At 66.1% G+C, this 16,888-nt stretch overlaps 6 protein-coding genes across 6 annotated transcripts in view; 4 read left to right on the forward strand and 2 right to left on the reverse strand.

The window, feature by feature from the left end:
* The window catches only part of PFL1_01227 (uncharacterized protein), a gene marked incomplete at both ends in the record, with an annotated part of 3,625 nt that extends 193 nt beyond the window's left edge, over positions 1 to 3,432 (reverse strand). The window contains one exon of the mRNA XM_007878730.1: positions 93 to 3,432. Within this exon, the coding sequence (XP_007876921.1) occupies positions 93 to 3,432 (3,340 nt within the window). The remainder of the gene's footprint in view (positions 1 to 92) is intronic.
* A 1,312-nt stretch (positions 3,433 to 4,744) lies between these two features.
* Positions 4,745 to 6,338, forward strand: PFL1_01228 (uncharacterized protein; the record flags this gene model as incomplete). The annotated part of the gene is made up of 2 exons (XM_007878731.1): positions 4,745 to 4,769; positions 4,876 to 6,338. The coding sequence occupies 2 exons, from the start codon at positions 4,745 to 4,747 to the stop codon at positions 6,336 to 6,338; spliced, it is 1,488 nt and encodes a 495-aa protein (XP_007876922.1).
* Positions 6,339 to 6,762: 424 nt separating this feature from the next.
* Positions 6,763 to 9,438, forward strand: PFL1_01229 (uncharacterized protein; the record flags this gene model as incomplete). Its single annotated transcript, XM_007878732.1, has 1 exon — positions 6,763 to 9,438. One exon carries the CDS (start codon positions 6,763 to 6,765, stop codon positions 9,436 to 9,438), a length of 2,676 nt encoding a protein of 891 aa, XP_007876923.1.
* Positions 9,439 to 9,517: 79 nt separating this feature from the next.
* On the reverse strand, positions 9,518 to 11,772 carry PFL1_01230 (uncharacterized protein; the record flags this gene model as incomplete). The annotated part of the gene is made up of 2 exons (XM_007878733.1): positions 9,518 to 9,681; positions 9,825 to 11,772. The coding sequence occupies 2 exons, from the start codon at positions 11,770 to 11,772 to the stop codon at positions 9,518 to 9,520; spliced, it is 2,112 nt and encodes a 703-aa protein (XP_007876924.1).
* A 310-nt stretch (positions 11,773 to 12,082) lies between these two features.
* PFL1_01231 (uncharacterized protein) lies at positions 12,083 to 14,435 on the forward strand (the record flags this gene model as incomplete). The annotated part of the gene is made up of 4 exons (XM_007878734.1): positions 12,083 to 12,710; positions 12,809 to 13,090; positions 13,188 to 13,550; positions 13,687 to 14,435. 4 exons carry the CDS (start codon positions 12,083 to 12,085, stop codon positions 14,433 to 14,435), a joined length of 2,022 nt encoding a protein of 673 aa, XP_007876925.1.
* Positions 14,436 to 14,829: 394 nt separating this feature from the next.
* PFL1_01232 (uncharacterized protein) lies at positions 14,830 to 16,212 on the forward strand (the record flags this gene model as incomplete). Its single annotated transcript, XM_007878735.1, has 1 exon — positions 14,830 to 16,212. One exon carries the CDS (start codon positions 14,830 to 14,832, stop codon positions 16,210 to 16,212), a length of 1,383 nt encoding a protein of 460 aa, XP_007876926.1.
* Between the last annotated feature and the right edge of the window lie 676 nt (positions 16,213 to 16,888).

Below are 16,888 nucleotides of genomic sequence, written 5' to 3' on the forward strand. Positions count from 1 at the left end.
CGTGTGCCTTGGCAGTCTCAGACGACGGCTGCCCCGTTCCGTCTCGTCCTGCACTGCCACGGGCCCTGCTGAGGGGACTCGGGATCGTCGACCCTCCTTGGCAGACGCGAGGCTGCTGACGGGCTGGACGGTCGGCGGCTGCGACGATGGACGTTCCGCCGTCTCGTCATGCGAGGCTTTCCTAGGCTTGACGAATTCTCGTACCGGCTTGCTCTGTCGCGGCTCAGCCGAGTCGGCGTCTACGTCCTTTCTGCGGCTCTGCTGCTCTTGCTGCTGCTGCCTCTTCTTGGGCTTGCTGCTCGGCTTGCTGGCGGGAAGGGCAGGCTCAGCCTCTGCGTCGTCGGCCGCTGCCTTCTTCTTCTTCTCGGCCTCCGCCTCGGCCATGGCGACCTCAACTTCGACCTCGGGAGCGAGCATCGGCGCGCGGAACGTGTACTCCTCGGGTGCGGTCAGCTCCGAGTAGAAGCTGCCCATCGTGGCGCTGCTGTCCTGCCTCTTGAGCCTTCTGCTGTTGCCGCCGGCGGGCTTGGATGCTGGCGCCACCTCGGCAAGGTAGCTCGAAGCGGCCCTGCTGAGCGCGGAGCTCTCTTCGCCGAAAGAGACCTCGACCGACTCCTCTTCGACCGGCGCCTGGGCAGTCATGGCCCCGTCACGCGGCTCCTGCCTCTCCCTGCGACGGCTGTTCTGGGCCACGGAGGTCGCCTTGACCGCCGACGAGGCTTTCACCTTCTTCGCTGCCTTGTCGCCATGGCGTCGAGATCGTGAGAGAGCAGGCTCGGCGTCGAACAGCGACGAGAGGTTGGTCGAGGCGCCCGTGCTCAGCGCGGCCGAAGAGCGGACCGAGAGCCGGGTGCGGCTGCTGAGGACGCTCGAAGCGTTGGATCGCTGGCGATCCTGGTACACGGGCCTCCTGCCCGTCGCGCTGCTGTAGCCGCTCTTGGCCGCCTTCTTGGCAGCAGGTCGCACAGCCCTTGCTCGCAAGCTGCTGTCCTCGGAAGCCTGCCTGGCGGCCTTGGGCCTGTGGCGCTTGCGGTCCTCGACCACTCGAACCTCGGCCATCGGCGGCTCGGCGTCGCTCGCCGACTCGCTGCGAAGGGAGACTGGGCGAGTTTTCTCGACATCGACGTCCGAGGCGAACGGGTCCCGCCCGTCGTCGCCATCGACGTCTTCCCAGCACCCGTCTTCGTGCGACTTGAGGCCGTGCGTCGTCGACACCTGGCCCGGCTCGAGCCAGCTCGACAGCGTCGTCGTCGCCGCAAATTGCGGTCGGATGCTTGGCACCCGGCTGACCTGCTCGTCGCTGCCGTGCAGGCCACCGTGGTGGGGCTTATCGAGGGTAGCGCCCTTGCCCTCGTACAGCGCCGAGAGGCCAGTGATCGAAGACCCTTCCGAGATCGACGAGACGTCCGACGTGGCACCGCTGCGGCAGCTAGCGCCGCGGTGCAGCCTGCCAGGACGGCCGCGCAGCGAGCCGCTGACGCTCGGCGGCGCGCTCGTGTAGGGGTCGTAGACGGGCTCGGCGTCGCGCGACGCCTCCTGCCAGCGGCTGACGGTGCTGAGCAGGCGCTGACGTCCATCGAGCTGGTGCCGCTGGCGGTGGTGGTGGATGAGGGCCAGCGCCTGGGTCTGTTGCAGCAGCTGGTGCGGCGCGGCCATCGGCTGGGCCTTCATGTAGGCCTCCCACTGCAACTGCTGCTCGAGGAGCGCACGCTGGTAGTCCATCGCGGGGAGCGGCAGCCTTGGGAAGGCGCTCGCACCGGCACCCAGCAGCGCCGCATCGTCACCCTGCTGCCTCAGGGCGGCTGCTTCGATCTCGGCCAGACGGCTGAGGCCGACGTGCCCGACCTCGGCCTGGCTGTTGGGCCAAGCCGCGCCGATGCCGGCGAGGCCAGGGGTGAAGTCGAGCCGCTGCCCAGGCGTCCCTCGCACCACCGGTCTTCCGCCGGGCGTGGCGAGCATGCCGCCAAACGCACCGGCATCGAGGCCGAGCGACTGGCCGAAACCCTCGGGACTGTGCTCCTCCTCGGTCGAGTACTCCATGGCGAAGCGCTCCGCCTTTTTGCCGATCCTCTTGGCCCGGGGCAGGTCACGGTCGCGTCCGCCGATGGTGCCCTCAAAGTCGCTGTCGTGGGCAGGGTGGCGAGCGCGGGAGGTGCTGGCGGCGTTGCGAAGCGTGGCTGGGATCATCGAGAGCACCGTGCGGCTGGCGTGGATCCCCATACCGGCGAAACGCGACGAGGCGGCCGCGCCGCCTCCGATCTTGGCCGAGCCCGGCTGGAACCGGGGCGTCTCGGTGCCGTAGCCGGGCAACGATCGGATGTTGGGGTACGATCCCTTCGAGGTGACGTGGCCGTTTCCGACGTTGTCGAGGTGGTCGAACGGCCCCCCCAACGCACCCGTAGTTCGAGGGTCGCATCGCTCAGCATCGAGGTCGTAGGCGGATCCGCGCTGCTTCATGACGCGCGCGATGAAGCTCGGTCGCCGCGCCGGCACCATACCGCGGCCGCCTTCGAGATCCGGCAGACCGTTGCCAAGCTGCCCGTCCTGCCCGTAGGGGAAGCTCGAGGCCTGGTCGGGCAGCTGCATGGCTCGGACCTCGAAGTCGTTGTCACCCGTCGCCTTGATCGGGTCGCCGCCGACAGGCCGGTCGAACAGACTCCACCCCCGTCCGTCCATCGAAGGCTTCGCACCCTGGCCCAGTTCGATCGCATTTGCGGCGTCGTTGCGGGCCTTGGCGCCGTCTCCCGAAGCGTACGAAGGAGGTCGCACAGACGCATCGGCCTCCTTTTCGGAGAGCAGGACGGGCATGGGCGTCGTCGGCATGCTCAGCACGCCGTCCTTGCCGTCCTTGAGGTCGAGATCAGGGTCGGCAAAGGCGTCCTGGGCCTTTTCGTCGCCGGCCTTGCTTGGGCTCCACACGGATTTGCTCAGTCGCTGGCGGCGGCGCTGACGACGGCTGCTTCTCCGTTCCCAGCCGCAGCAGCAGCGGAGGATGAACGCCAGACTCGTCACGATCGTGGCGAAGGCGACGATCGATCCGACAATGACGAGCAGCAGCATGGGAAGATTGTGTCGCAGGCTGAAGGGATGGTCCCCGAGCGGATCCTCGCGGGCGCGCGCCTCGAGCCGTGGTACGCCAGCCTGGTGGGCGTCGAGGGCGAGCCGGCTCGTCGAGGCACCGTCCTGGTCTTGAAGGTCCCACGGAGGGTCGGAACGCGCCGTCAAAGACTGGCGGGCAAGGTCGTCGTCGATTGCCCTCGCCTTGCCCTTCCAGACGGCAGGCGTCGCCTCGCCATCGATGCTGCGTGCCGGCAAAGGCCGGGCGAGGCGAGCGTAACGGTCCCGCTTCGGCAGGCCCTGCCTCGTGCCCCTCGCCGACCGCCTCTGCGCATCGCCGCCATCCTGCCTGTTGAGGCCAAATGAAAGCTTCATCCGGCACTAGATGTGCAAAGAGCCGACAGGAAGCACACCGTCAAGGCGTGTCACCTCGTCGAGCTTGGTCGCAATGGAAAGTAGGAAAAGAAAAGCGGGCTTGAAGAATAGAAATACCAGGCGCCAGGCCTGTTGACGACCACGTCGCTGTCGTCGTCGTCGTCGTCGTCGAAGAGAGAAAGGGAGTCGAAAGAAGGAAGAGAAGGGAAGAAGAGAAGAGTAGGACGGAACGAGGGTCAGGGAGGGTACCGGCCCCTTTTGAAAAGGTGATAAAGTGGCGGGATGGAGAAGGTGGATGAGGGTCGGGACGGTAGAGGGGAAGGGCGAGGCGTCGAGGAGCGACTCACGGTGCCACTCGCCGCTCGGTCCTGGCCTCGACAGACGTCCGTGCTTCTACAGTTGGTCTTGACCCCAGGCAGGGTAGACAATCTACGTGGTGCGAGACCTGCGACACACACCGGCACCTGCATCTGCTTGTCGCCCTCACTGCCTGCCCACTATGACGATCGACCAGCATGACGTCCACGCAGGCCCAGAGGTCAGCATGTGGTCGGTGGATTGCCGACCGGCGATGGGAGGCGCCCATCCGCAACGGGAGAGTAAAAGGAGGCGCTCTGGCTAGCGTCGTTGGACGAGGATCTACGGTCGTCGAGCTCGCCGGTGCCAGCAAAGGTCGAATGGCAAGCGGCGAGCGTCGAGGAGCATGCGAATGGGAAGCTGTGTCGAAAGTGGCAGGCGGTGATGGAGCGCAATGGACGCGACGCGAAGAGGCAAGGCCAGGCTTGGCACAGGGCAGGCGTGGCGCAGCGCAAGCTCGAGCAAGGCCGGTCACGGCAGCAATCGACAGTGGAGGGCCGATCCACATGATGGTCTGGATACCCACCATGATCGACCGACACAGGCCCTGCCTTGCCGGCCTGGAGTCGAGGTCGGGCCCGCCTTGTTCGAGGGGTGATGCTCACGGCCGAGACGCCAGCTCCGCTCGCCTTTCGGCTCCGATGGCGGGCTTGGTGGAGCTGCTGCAGTGGCATGGTGATGCTGTGCTCGGTGTTGGCAATATCCCCTGCCATCTTTGTGGCCTCGAGGCGTGTTGAACGTTGTGGGCGAGGTGGCCAAGCAGCAACTTGGCTTCGCCAGCGCCACAGGTGGAGGAAATGGGACGGCGACGGCAGGCAGGCAGGCAAGGCAGACCAACACACCCGCGCGCGCTGCCCGGCCGCCCTCTTCTTGGCTTCTCAAACACCACCACCATCGCCCTTTCCCTCCCGGCACTGCGATAGCGCCGCAACATCGTCGACTTCGCAACGCAAACATGGCTTCAGAGCTGTGGACGCTCGGTGGGTTCTAGCACACCACTTCGCACGCAACAGAGGCCAGAACGCACTCGAGCTGACACTCTTGACCCTTGTCGGCCACACCTGGCCCCTCCGGCGCTGACCGCAGCCGTCGTCCTTCTATCGCCCATCGTCCTGCGCAGGGGTTTCGCGTACGTCAACCGCCCCGCCAACCAACAGGCCAAGGATGCTAGCAACGTAGACCAAGCCAACGACATGTCCGCCATGCGACGCCCCTCAGCTTGGAGCTCGCCCTTTCAGCTCCTCCTCACCCTCCTCACCGCGGCCGTCGTCCTCACCAGCGTCCGCAACCTCGTCCCCGTGCGGTACGGCTTCGAGCTCCTCGTTTCGGAGCACCTCATAGAGACGCTGCAGCGTGCCTTCTTGGCCCTCTACGCCTCGCCCACCACGGTGGCCAACACCGCCACTGCCGTCGAGCCCCTCCGCATCGAGCTACGCGGCGGCTACGCCTCCGACATCTTCCTCGCCCTCAGATCGCCCATCACCATCCCCACGGCAACCCTGCGCTCCCTCCTCGCCTCGACTCCCTCTCTGCTTGGCCTCGGCTTCCAGGGCACCGAGGCCGATCTCCAGTCCCTGGTCGCCCGGCTCTCGAGCTACGATGGACGCAAGCTCTACCTCCTCGTCGGAGCCACGCCCCTCACCCAGTGCGTCTTCTGCCACAGCAGCACCGACTACTTCTACTTTGCCCTGCCCGGCCTCGTCGCCCAGTATGCCTGGCGCCTCCTCGCCATCGGCTTCATCACTTCGAGCCCCTCGGATCCGCTGGGTCTCCTCGTCAACCGCATCGGCCGCCTTCTATCGCTCCGTTCTTCGAGCGCGACGTCGCTCCCCGCGCACCAGCAAAGGCCGCAAGAGCTCGACCGCAAGCGCTGGAGAGGCTACGCAACTGCGACGCTGCTCGGCATGCTGGCCATCGAGGCCCTCGTCCTGTCCGAGCTGGGCGAAGTGCGTGCCGGCCAAGGCAGATGGAACCACTGGCACGCCAACCTCCACCTCGCGAGGCAGCTCCTCTTCATCGTCCTCTTCGCCGGCGTCTACTTCTTCCCCCTCCACCCCAAGCCATCCGCCTTTGAGCGGACTGCCGCGACGATGCGGGCCACCCACGCCAGGCTGGAAAAGACGCTGCACAATATCGAGGTGGCCCGGATCACCCGCGAGGTCGTCTGGCGCGATCCGGGCATGGTACGCAAGGTCGCCGACTGGCACGCGCAGCAGGAGAGCGAAGACACGCGCCCCGACTGCGACGCCATGGTCGCCTTCGCCCGCAAGGTCGGCATCGATGTCAAAAGCATGGCCGACGCCTGTGGCGAGATCGCAAATACTGCGTTTCAGGAGGCGGAGGGCTTCAACAGAGAGCTCGACCAACGCGACCTGGCCGAGCAGCTCGAGCGATCTGACAAGCAGAGCCAGTCAATCCCGCCGCCGGCTTCGTCAAGCGCGGAAGCCCGACAGGCAGACGCTGAACCTGGCCCAGCGATTCGGGCCACAGAGACGAGCGGTGACCCGCCGGTCAACTCGCCGAAGGCGGACGCGGAGGCCGCTACATAGCGCTTCGCTTCCGCCTCCGCATCTCCCGGACCCAGCAGGACCCCAGCCTAGGGAAAAGCATGTTGTATTCTTTCGCCCTTGACCGACCTCGTGCGGAACGCCATCCCTTCCGCCCCCAGCAGCATCCGCGCCCGCGCTCTCCGTCTGCGACTGTTTGCCTGCGTGTCGAGCCGCCTCTCCAGCGGTCCCAGCGGTCTATCCCGCCCGCCCGCCTTGTGTGCCATTCATTCAGTGTTGCTGGTCGAGGGCGCCGCTTCCGCCCTGCCCCTTGCTCGCGGCCTGTATAAAGGGAGGCGAAGCTGACCCGCTGATCCCACCGCCCTTTCTTCTCACGCCCCCACCCTCCTCATCCTTTCATCGGCATCCATCGCAACCCTGCCACCTTTATTAACTCGCAGCCATCATTCCACAGCACCGCCTCAAGATGAACGATTCGAGCAGCGAGCAGAGCATCTTCGACTGCCAGCGCGGTGGCAGCGTCGACATGCCTGACTCGGACACCAGTGGCGAGGACGCCGACTGGCGCCCCACGATGGGAGCCACCGAGTTCGGCGCGATCTCGAATCGCCTCCTCGACATCGGCCAGCGCGTCGAAGCCCTCAACCAGCTCGCTCAAGCCTCGAATCCAGGAACAAAGCATGGGACCGACAAGGTCGCTTCGTCGCCGTCCCTCCAGCCCGTGATCCGTCTGCCACGGCTGGCGCTGCTCGGCAACCAGTCGGTCGGCAAGAGCAGCCTGGTCGAGGTCATCTCGGGCGTCACGCTGCCCCGCAGCATGGGCACCTGCACCCGCGGGCCGATCGACATCACCACGCGCCAGCCCGACCGCGAAGAGGTCGAGCGTGGCGTGACGCCTTGGTTTGCCCGCGTCACGCTCAAGCTCAAGAGTGCCCCGGGCCGCCCGGTCGCCTTTGGCGACGACATTCACGACCAGCGCGCCGTCGCCGGTCGTATCCGCCGGGCCTCGCTGGCGCTGCGCGAGATCTGCAGCGGCAGCAGGGCCGGCGACAATCTGGAGCGCTTCCTCCATGCCTCGGACGACGAGCTCGACGAGCTCGAGGACCAGCCTGATCGACCGACGTTTTTCACCGACCGGATTGGCGTCGAGGTTGTGGGCGTGCACCTGGCGCCGCTTCGCTTTACCGACCTACCTGGACTCGTGCACAACGCCGACGAGGACGACATCCTCACCATCAAGCGCATGGTCGAGGACGAGATCTCCGACCCAGACTGCCTCATCGTGCTCTGCGTCTCGCTTGCCGTCGACATCGCGACACAGAGCGCCTTTCGCACGGCGGCGAGCAAGGATGCAGACGGCGCGAGGACGATTGGCGTCTTCACCATGCCGGACCGCATGCAGGCCGACAGCTGGCGTCAGTGGGTGCCCGTCGTCGAGGGCAAAGGCAGGAACCTCAAGCGCCTGCTGCACGGCTGGCACGTCATCCGCTGCCCCTCGCCCGGCGAGGACGCGTCGGCGACGCTGGCCGACAAGCTCGCCGCCGAGCGCCGCTTTTTCGCGCAGACCTCGACCGCCTTCCGCGAGCTGTGCGCGCAGCTCGAGCCCGACTTTGCCGCAACGAGGTGCGGCATCGATCGCCTGACGAGCTTCCTCAGCCAGCTGCTCGTCTCGCGCCTGCGTCAGACGATCCCTGCCTGCTGCGCCGCGGTCCACTCGATCCTGGTGCAGAAGCAGGCCGAGCTGGCCGAGCTCCAGCAGCGCCAGGAGGACCGCTTCGATCCGGCCGCCACCCTGAGCGAGCTGGTGAGCGGCTTCATCGCCAGCTTCGACCGTCGTCGACCGGTCGTTGAACTCGACGGCCAGATCAAGCGGGCTGTCCTTGCGAGCGCGCCGCGCCTCCTGCCGTTCACCGAGGAAGAGGCGCGCGACGAGGCCAAGATCGGCGGGTACGTCGAGACGCCCTGGTCGTTTTGCAACGCCAAGGAGATGGCCGTACAAGTAGACGCGGGTGGAAGCGCTGCCGTCGGCGCCTCGAACCCTTTGAAGGCCATGTACCTCGACGAGGTGCGCCGCGACCTCGACTCGGCCGGACCGGACTTCCTCCACCGCCTCCTCAACCTGACGGGCGACTTTGAGGACCAGATCCGGCGCAGCTTTGTCGAGATCGCGTCCGACTGCTTCCGCAAGATCCGCACCGAGCTGTCTCACACGCTGTCGGACCACGTCGAGCGCGCCTTTGCCGGCCATGCCAAGCTGGGCGCCAAGGTGCACGACGTCGTGACGGCGAGCCTCAATGCGCACCTCAAGATCGAGGAGGGCCGCGTCAAGGCGTCGATCCACTGCAGCACCGCCTCCGACGACCTTGGCAAGGCCGACGCGTGGGCCGACGAGGAACTGGCGCGCTACAAAAAGGCGCGCCTCCACGCCAGCCTGGTCGGCGCTGGTCTGCGCCTCGAGGAGCTCAAGACCAAGGCCGACGGTTTGCTGCGGGCCCTCGCCGAGTTCGGGCTGAAACCGTGCCCCACCTTCCCTTCGTCGAGCATGGGTGCGGGCGCGATCGAGGACGGAGTGGGATCGCTGTGCGACGAGCCCGTCCGACCTGGCCGAGCACGGGCGACCCTGACGACGACGACGACGACGACGAGCAAGGGGGCACTGTACGCCTCGCTTTCGCAGCTCCTGCCCGACCACCCGGGCTACTTCTCCGCCGAGCTGCGCGCCATGGCGCTGCTTCGATCGCGCTACAACCTCCTCTCGACGAACCTGTACCACGAAATCTGCAAGGCGCGCAACAACGTGCTGGCCCAGGTGCACCAGGACCTCGTCAAGGGACTCGGCTGGGAGCTGTGCGGCGGAAAGTCGGCGGCCGAGCTGTGCGCCCTCTACTTTGCCAACGTCGATCGCGATCGGCGCGCCGCCGAGGCGGTGCGCGCTCGGCTCGAGGACGAGGTGCAGACGCTCGCCGAGATGAAGAAGGATCTCGTCGCTATCCAGGCTGGTCAGGTCGTGCCGGGCCGTGGGGCCAAGAGGCACAGGAGCGACGGCGATGAAGAGTCGGACGTGGGACCCGTCGAAGTGGCCGGGGCCGTCAAGAGGGCCGCTTCGTCGTTTTCATCGTCATTGTCGTCCGGCACCAAGTGAAAGGGCCCAACACGTTCCAAGGCTGACGCCGAGGCCCACGATACAGGAGCGACGCAAACACATATCCGGCGGTCCCCTTTCAAGAGACGGGCAGCTGCAAGCCCGCACCACCTCCGCCGCCGCCGCCGCCGCCGCCGTTGTCCGACTGCCGGTCGAGGGGCTGCAGCCTCTTGACCAGGTCCTGCGACTCGAGGTTGCCCGCGAGGAGGTATCGCAGCGTAAAGATGGCGTGCTCGCGCATGTCTGTCGAACGTCGGCGCGAGCCGGGAGAGGTAAGGTGAGGGCGTAGGATCGGTCTCGATGTCAGCACGAAGTCGACACGTGAGATGAGCGAGGCGGCCACAGCGACGACAACCACATCGGCCGCGACGGGGACAGCCACTTACAGGGATTCCGCTCGTCGAGCACCGTCATGTTCATGACGTCCCACAGCCCACCGGCTTCGCGCACGAGATCCTGCACCGCCCTGATCTGTCTGACCGTCTCGTTTCTCGCCGCCGCCGCTGCTGGATCCGAGGTCGCTTCCCCGCCCCCGGTACTGCTGCTTGCTGGAAAGGGCGAGTAGACGAGCGTGCCGAGCACGCGCACAATGTCGCGCTTGAGGTGGTCGAATCCGTACCGCTTCTCATCTTCGCCACCCGCGCTCGCCGCCGCTGATCCTGTCGAGGAGAGGACATGGCCTTCCGGTAATGGCATCGTCGTCGAGGTGGAGGTCGAGTTCGGCCCGTTGCCATCCGGGTTCAGAGTGGGCTTGAAGGGCGAGACGGGCGGGGCAAAGAGCGCCGTCTGGTGGAGCAGCGCTACGAGTTCTTCGACAAACTCGCGGTCCTCCCGCAGCGTCGAGAGGTAGGCGCACGATACGGCCTTGAGCCCCTTGTCGCTGGTGCTGTCCGGAGGCGCGGTAGTCGGCGCCGAGACGGACCAACCATCTGCAACGAGGCCGAGGGAGAGGAGGCATTGCAGGACGAGGAGCAGCACCTGGTGCACGCCCACGACGCGCTTATCCTGCCTGTCCCTGTCCTCGAGACCCTTTGCCATCGCCGTCCGAACAAAGCGCGAGAGGTGCAAGAAGAGGGCCACCAGCTCCTCCAACCCGCCCAGGTGCGAGGTCGAGGACGGCGAAAACGAGACGGCGTCTTCGTGTCCGGCGTCCGAAGCGGCGGCGGCGGCGATGCCAAAGTGGAGCCAGCTGTCGAGCAGCTTGAGCAGCGTCATCTGGCTGGCGTTGACCACGGGTCGGTCCATCGTCGCCGCTTCGGGGGCGTCCGAGCTGATAGTCTCGATCGGGGCAAGGCCTCGAAGCAGGTTGGACGCCATACCCTGGGCAAAGAGCAGCCGGAAGATCTCGTTGATCAGGCGCAGAGACTCTTCGAGCTGCTGGTGCGATGCCTGAGCCGCTGCAGTGGGGGCCGCGTTGCCGGCACCGGCACCGGCGGCGCTGGACGAAGGCGTTTTGAACTCGGCATCGTCGTCGTCGGGGTGCGTGGACGTCTGCAGGACGATGCTGTCGGCGAGGTTGAGGAGAGTTTCGACAATCTCGAGGCCCGCCGGATCAGTAGACAGGGCGAGGCAGCGGTCGTGAGAGAGCTGCGGGTCATTGGGCAGCTTGAGGAGATTGATGAGGAGGATCTGAGTGGCGAGCTGGGTGGGCGTGTCGGGCGAGGTGAGGAGGCGGTGGACGAGGCGCTTTTCGGGCGACGGCGAGGAGCTGGCGAGGACGGTTTCCTGCCAGACCTGCCGCTGCGTGTCCTGATTCGAGGTGATGAGGTTGGACAGGAGCTGTGCGCAGGTGCGCGAGAGCGGGATGAGGTCCGGGTCGGTGAGAGCAGTGAAAGCGGTGAGGTGGACGAAGATGGGTTGGAGCTGCGTCAGGTGGGCCGCGATGGCGAGCTGTGCGGGCGGACAGCGTGCCATTGCGTTTCTGCAGCATCTGAGGGCGAGGGTGAGGAGCTGTACATCGCGGTAGGCCGGGTCGTTGTGCTCCTTGTAGGACGAACCGTCGTCGCCGGCGTTGCTCTCTGCTCGCCTTTGCTCGACCGTCTTCGCCTGTGCACGCTCCGAGTTGGAGAGGAAGCTGGACCAGATCGACGTGCAGATGCGGACGAGATAGGCAAGCGGAGCAGAGGAGGGCGAACTGGCCAGGGCATCGCGGTAGCCTTGGTCGCGGGCGAGGTTCTGTACGAGGGTGGACAGGAGCGAGAGGAGGGGGTGGTAGGAGTCAAAGTCGTTTGTGGCCAGGTAGGCGTCGAGGCGGGGTGAGATGACCGTCTCGATGTCGATGCCGATGCCGATGCCGATGCCGCTATCGAGCTGCGAGGAGGCGCTGGTCGACATGGCGGGTAGGGCAGCTTGCAACAAGGAAAGGAGGCGGGTGATGGTGGTGGATCGGAGCCTCCCAGCCACCGAGGGTCCGAGGCCTGGCAGGAAGAAGTTAAGGCGCCTCGGGCGGGCCGCTCCCCTTGACTTTTGACTCCCGGGTCCCGAGGATCGTTGTGTAGGTGGAGGCCGGCTGGCTTAGCTTGGCTCATGCGTCGTTGGCCTTCCCCGCTTGGACCGCGCTTCCTTCTTCTTCCCGACCACTCCCCCCGCCTCCTCGTCCGCCCCCCCGGCCCTTTGCTCGCCATCGCGGCGCCCGCTCATCAAGATGCTCTCTCGCACAGCAAACCGCATAGCCCGCACAGATACCGTCGGCAGCCTCCTTGCAGCGCCACGCCCCCACCGCAGCTTCGCCTCGTCGTCCACCTCGTTCCCCACACGCCGCCAGCACCTCTTGTGGTGCGGCAATCTACTCGGATACACCTCCGACCGCCTCACAAAGCTGCCCCGCGCATGGATAGACAGCCTCGGCGTGGCCAGCGACGTAGATCAGGGCCTTCAGTGGACCCACATCTCCGCCTCGCCCACCCACACTCTGCTCGCCTACCGCCTGCTACCACCCCTAGCGCCTCCTCCCACGGCATCAGCTGGCCATGACGCCGAGGACGATCAACATGCCACAGAAGACGACTCTGCAATCATCTACGACGGCCCTCGGGAGACATCAGACTCGGCACCGCCCTCGAGCCTGCCGCACAAGGTGCTGGCCATGGGCAAAAACACCCACGCCCAGCTCGGCCTCGGCTTCGCTTCGCAGGAAGCAACCAGAGGGATGGTCACCGGCACATTCGACGGCAAGGGCGGCGTAAGGGCTGTATGCAGTGGTGGATGCGCAAGCTTCATCGTCACCCAATCAGGGTCCTCGGAAGAAGGCTCGAGCCTCTACGCCTTTGGCAGTGAGTTACGGTGCAGGCCATGCCCCTCCGATCGCGCACACACCCTTAGCCAACACAACACCCTGACACAACCAAAGCACACTCTCGCTTGCTTGCAGACCACACTCTCGGACAGCTCGGCCTAGGACCTGCATCATCACCGTCACACTCGGCCGATCCGTACGATGTCACCCCGCGCCAGGAGTCTGGAGACGCCCAGCTCGTGCTCCACCCGCTGCCACGACAGGTCGACCTCGACGCCTCGCTGGAAACAGGGCATGCTGCTGCTCAGGACGGCTGGAGGGTAGAACACATGGCGGCGGGCATGGATCACACCCTCCTCATACGCAGCCGTGAAGCCGAGCCAGGCCACCTCGAGCAGCAAGTCATGTCGACCGGCTGTGAGTCTTGTCTCGTCTCTTCATCCCGATCGTCATCGAAAAAAGCAGCCCAGGCCGCTGATTCCGAGAAATCTTCTTCTGCACTGTTCGCCTACAGTCAACACCGACGGTCAACTTGGCCTCTCCACGGGGCTGGATGTGCCGATATCGCCCCTGATCACCCGCACTTTCCACGTCGTCCCTTTGCCAGCGCTCGAAGCTGCCTCTGGTGACCGCTTCGTGTCCGTGGCGGCAGGTGCAGATACGTCGTTTGCGCTCAGCCAGTCCGGCCGCCTCTTCGCCTGGGGCAACTCCGAGTACGGCCAGGCCATGCTCGACTCGGGCGTCGAGGACCGCGTGCCCACTCCAGTAGAGGTGACCGGTGCCTTGAAGAGGGCCTGTGAGGAGGCAGGGCTCGAGCTGGACGGTGCCCGCATCAAGAAAGTTGTGGCGGGCGGCAGCTGGGCTGGTGTCCTGGACGGTGAGTGGCCGCACGGAGAGGAGACGCGGTCGCCGTTACGTTGCTGATGCGTTGCGCTGCGCTGCTTTTGCTGACGCGCTCGTACTCCATCGTCGTCGCCCTGCCGCACCTTGTCTCCCTCTGATCTCGTTCACAGACCGAGGCCGCGTGTGGACGGCAGGCTATGGACCTCTGGGTCTGGGAGCGGCCGAGGTCGATGAGTCCCTCGATCTTCCTCCGCCCCCGAAAGCGTCGGTCCATCTCTCCCGCGTCTCGGCCCTACCCCCGGGCATCACCGATATCCAGGCCGGCCTCGACTACGCTGTCGCCATCGGACCAACTGACAAGCAAGCGTCAGCGCAATCGTCGGCTCAGGATACGCAGGAACCACAGCTGCCGCGCATCTTTACGTGGGGTCTCGACACTGTGTCCGGCCGGCTAGGCTTAGGGCTCGGCACGACGAGCAGCCCATCGGACCGGCTGCGTTCGGATCCTTCGCGCAAGTCGGATCGCCCGTCGGGTATCGGCATGAGCACTGGTATGGATCGACGAAGGGGCAATGGAGGCGGCGCAGGCGACGAGGCGGCACCCCGGGTATACACGCCGGTCGAGGTGCCGCGGATCCGGCTGGGTCGGTCGCCAGAAGACGAATGGCTCGATGCCAATCCGGCCGAGCGCAAGAAGCGGAACGACAGAGAGGCCAAGAAGCGGAGCGGCGATCGCGATGGAGCCGCTGGCAAGGTGTCTGCCGCTGCCGCCGCCGTCGAGGATGCCAAGGTGTTGGAGGTGGCGTGTGGGTCCGAGGCCATGTTTGTCCTCATCGAAGACGGGCTCAACGAGGTGGGACGCTGGAACGAGTGCTACGGTCCACCGGACGCGGGCACCGACGTGGCCATGCAATCGTGACTCTGTAGAGAGGATGGGCGACTTGCCTTTTCTCCTTGTACCATGCTGTGACATCGTGCGCCCTCGCCGTCGCCGTCGCCGTCGTGGCGGTCGCCGTCGAGGTCAAAAGAAAGTCTGCCTGATGGCGGTTAGGGAGCGGTTTGATCAAGTCGCGGTCGTGTCGGCTTTTGCCCGGTCAATTTCCCGCCCGGTCGCGGAGATGTGTCTCGACGAAGGGGGGCCGCTCCACATGGGCGGGCCCCTTGACACCTGCTCTGCTGCTTGCCTCTTGACTTGCTTGCTGCACCTCCTCGCTGCTTCTTCTCCGTACTCTCACCTTGACCGAACCCGCCCCGGCACACCTTTCAAACGGGCTCCTGCTCCTCCATCTTTCGGCCATCGATTCGTGCCCGCGATGCTCGGCTGCTCGTCCGCTTTCGCCTCGATACGCGGGCCACTGGCCGGGCTGCGGCCATCGTTGGGCACGTCGTCGAGCCTGGTCGTGGCCCGTACAGCTGCACGCTCAGCGCCAATACGGCCCACTTGCCAGGTAGTTGAACGGCGCTGCTACTCGAGCGGAACCGACAAGGATCAGCAGACCGCCTCGATGGGCCCGCCAGAGTCTTACGTCTCGCTCTCGACGGACCCCTTCTTCAACCTGGCGTTCGAGGACCACCTCTTCCGCACGCGACCACCACAGACGCCCGTCTGCCTCATCTACCGCAACTCTCCCTGCGTCGTCGTCGGGCGAAATCAGAACCCGTGGAAGGAGCTCAACGCCGCGGCGATGCGCGATGCCGCCATCCCCCTCGTACGGCGCCAGAGCGGCGGCGGCACCGTCTACCACGATCTCGGCAACACCAACTACAGCTTCCACACGCCGCGCGAGAGCTTCGACCGGCGCACCCACGCCGAGCTCATGGTGCGCGCGCTCAACTCGGAGCCCGTTTCGCTCGTCTCGTCGACGTCGCGGGTGGCCAGCAACCGCGGCGCCTACGTCAACGGCAGAGGCGACATCTGCATCTCGGTGCGGCCCTCGTTCCCAGTCCCACCCTCGACGGGCAGCGACGCTGCGACCGAGTGGGAAGAGCGCAAGATTTCGGGATCGGCGTACAAGCTGGTCAATACGCGGGCGTACCACCACGGCACGATGCTCCTCTCGGCCTCGCTCTCGTCGCTGGGCTCGTCGCTGCACAACTTGCGCGGCGACGCGCTCGTGACCAAGGGCGTCGCTTCGGTGCGGGCCAAGGTGGCCAACCTGACCGACGCCTTCCCGGACCGTGCCAGTGTGCTCGACCACGATACCGTGGCGCGCTCGGCCGTGGCCGAGTTCTGGCAGACGTACGCCGGCAAGCGTGGAGAGACGGACCTGGTCGACGAGCGGCTGCTCGACGCGCCCGAGCTCAACGAGGGACGGTGGAAGCTGCGCGAGTCCTACGACGAGCTGCGAAGCTGGGGTTGGGTGTGGGGCCAGACGCCCGAGTTTACCCATCGAGTCGCCTTCGACGGCAGCAGCAGCGGGGCGGCGGCGGCGACGAGCGGGCTGCGCTTCCAGCTCGAGGTGCACAGCAAGAACGGCATCATCCTAGACGCCAAGGTCGAGCAGCTCGAGGCGCGGTCAGACGAGGCGGGCCGCGAGGCGCGCAAGACGATAGAGGCGCTGCGCGGGCAGCGGTACGACGAGTATGCCGTCACGCCGCCGTGGGCGCAGGATCCCGAGGGGCGATCGCAGTCGAGGCTCGTGCCGTCCAGCGAGGTCGAAGCCGACATCTTCCGGTGGCTGCGAAAGGTGCTCTAAGGGGGCAGGGAGGGAGAGGGTCAAGAGCCATCAGCCGCAGCAGGTCGGCCAGGCTCAGCAGTGCTATCGTCGGTTCGCAGGGCTGGCCTCTTCGAGAGCGGACGAGTGCCCCCGATGGGCCGCAACCCGATGTCGCACCACATACGTACAGCTCGCCCCGAGATCTGGCCATAACGTCGGCAATCCAGGATGCAAGCGGGCGCCGCGGTTGTTGCAACGCCAGCCTCGTCGGTTGTGGGGGCCACGCAGCGCCGACAACGGGGGCCCAGGACCGATGGCCAACAAGCTAGAGCAATAAGCCAAGCCATCCCCAGCTGGGCTCCGCTCGTCGAACTGAAGTTAAGCTGCGAGCAAGGCCCTCGATGGCATGCATCTTTGTCCGTCAGTACTGCGCTCCAGACAGCGATAGAGATGATGTCGACTACCGCTGGCTCCTTGATGGTCGGGGGATGGGCAGCATGCTGGGCCCGAAGGTTGCGCCCTACCCTCGAAATGCCAAACTTCCTGCAGGGGCTGGGTGGTCGGGTCGCTCCACGCGCCTTGAGACGGGAAGCCCAAGGCGGGCCAAGGGCAGGCAGGCAGGCAGGCAGGCAGGCCGGCTGATGGTCGCGCACCGAAAATTCAAACAAAGCTCGGCGTGGCCAGGCCTGGCCGCGGCCCCTGCCTCGCCAGGCCG

This window comes from Pseudozyma flocculosa (assembly GCF_000417875.1).
Source record: "Pseudozyma flocculosa PF-1 unplaced genomic scaffold scaffold00003, whole genome shotgun sequence".
In the NCBI taxonomy this organism is placed as follows: domain Eukaryota; kingdom Fungi; phylum Basidiomycota; class Ustilaginomycetes; order Ustilaginales; family Ustilaginaceae; genus Pseudozyma; species Pseudozyma flocculosa.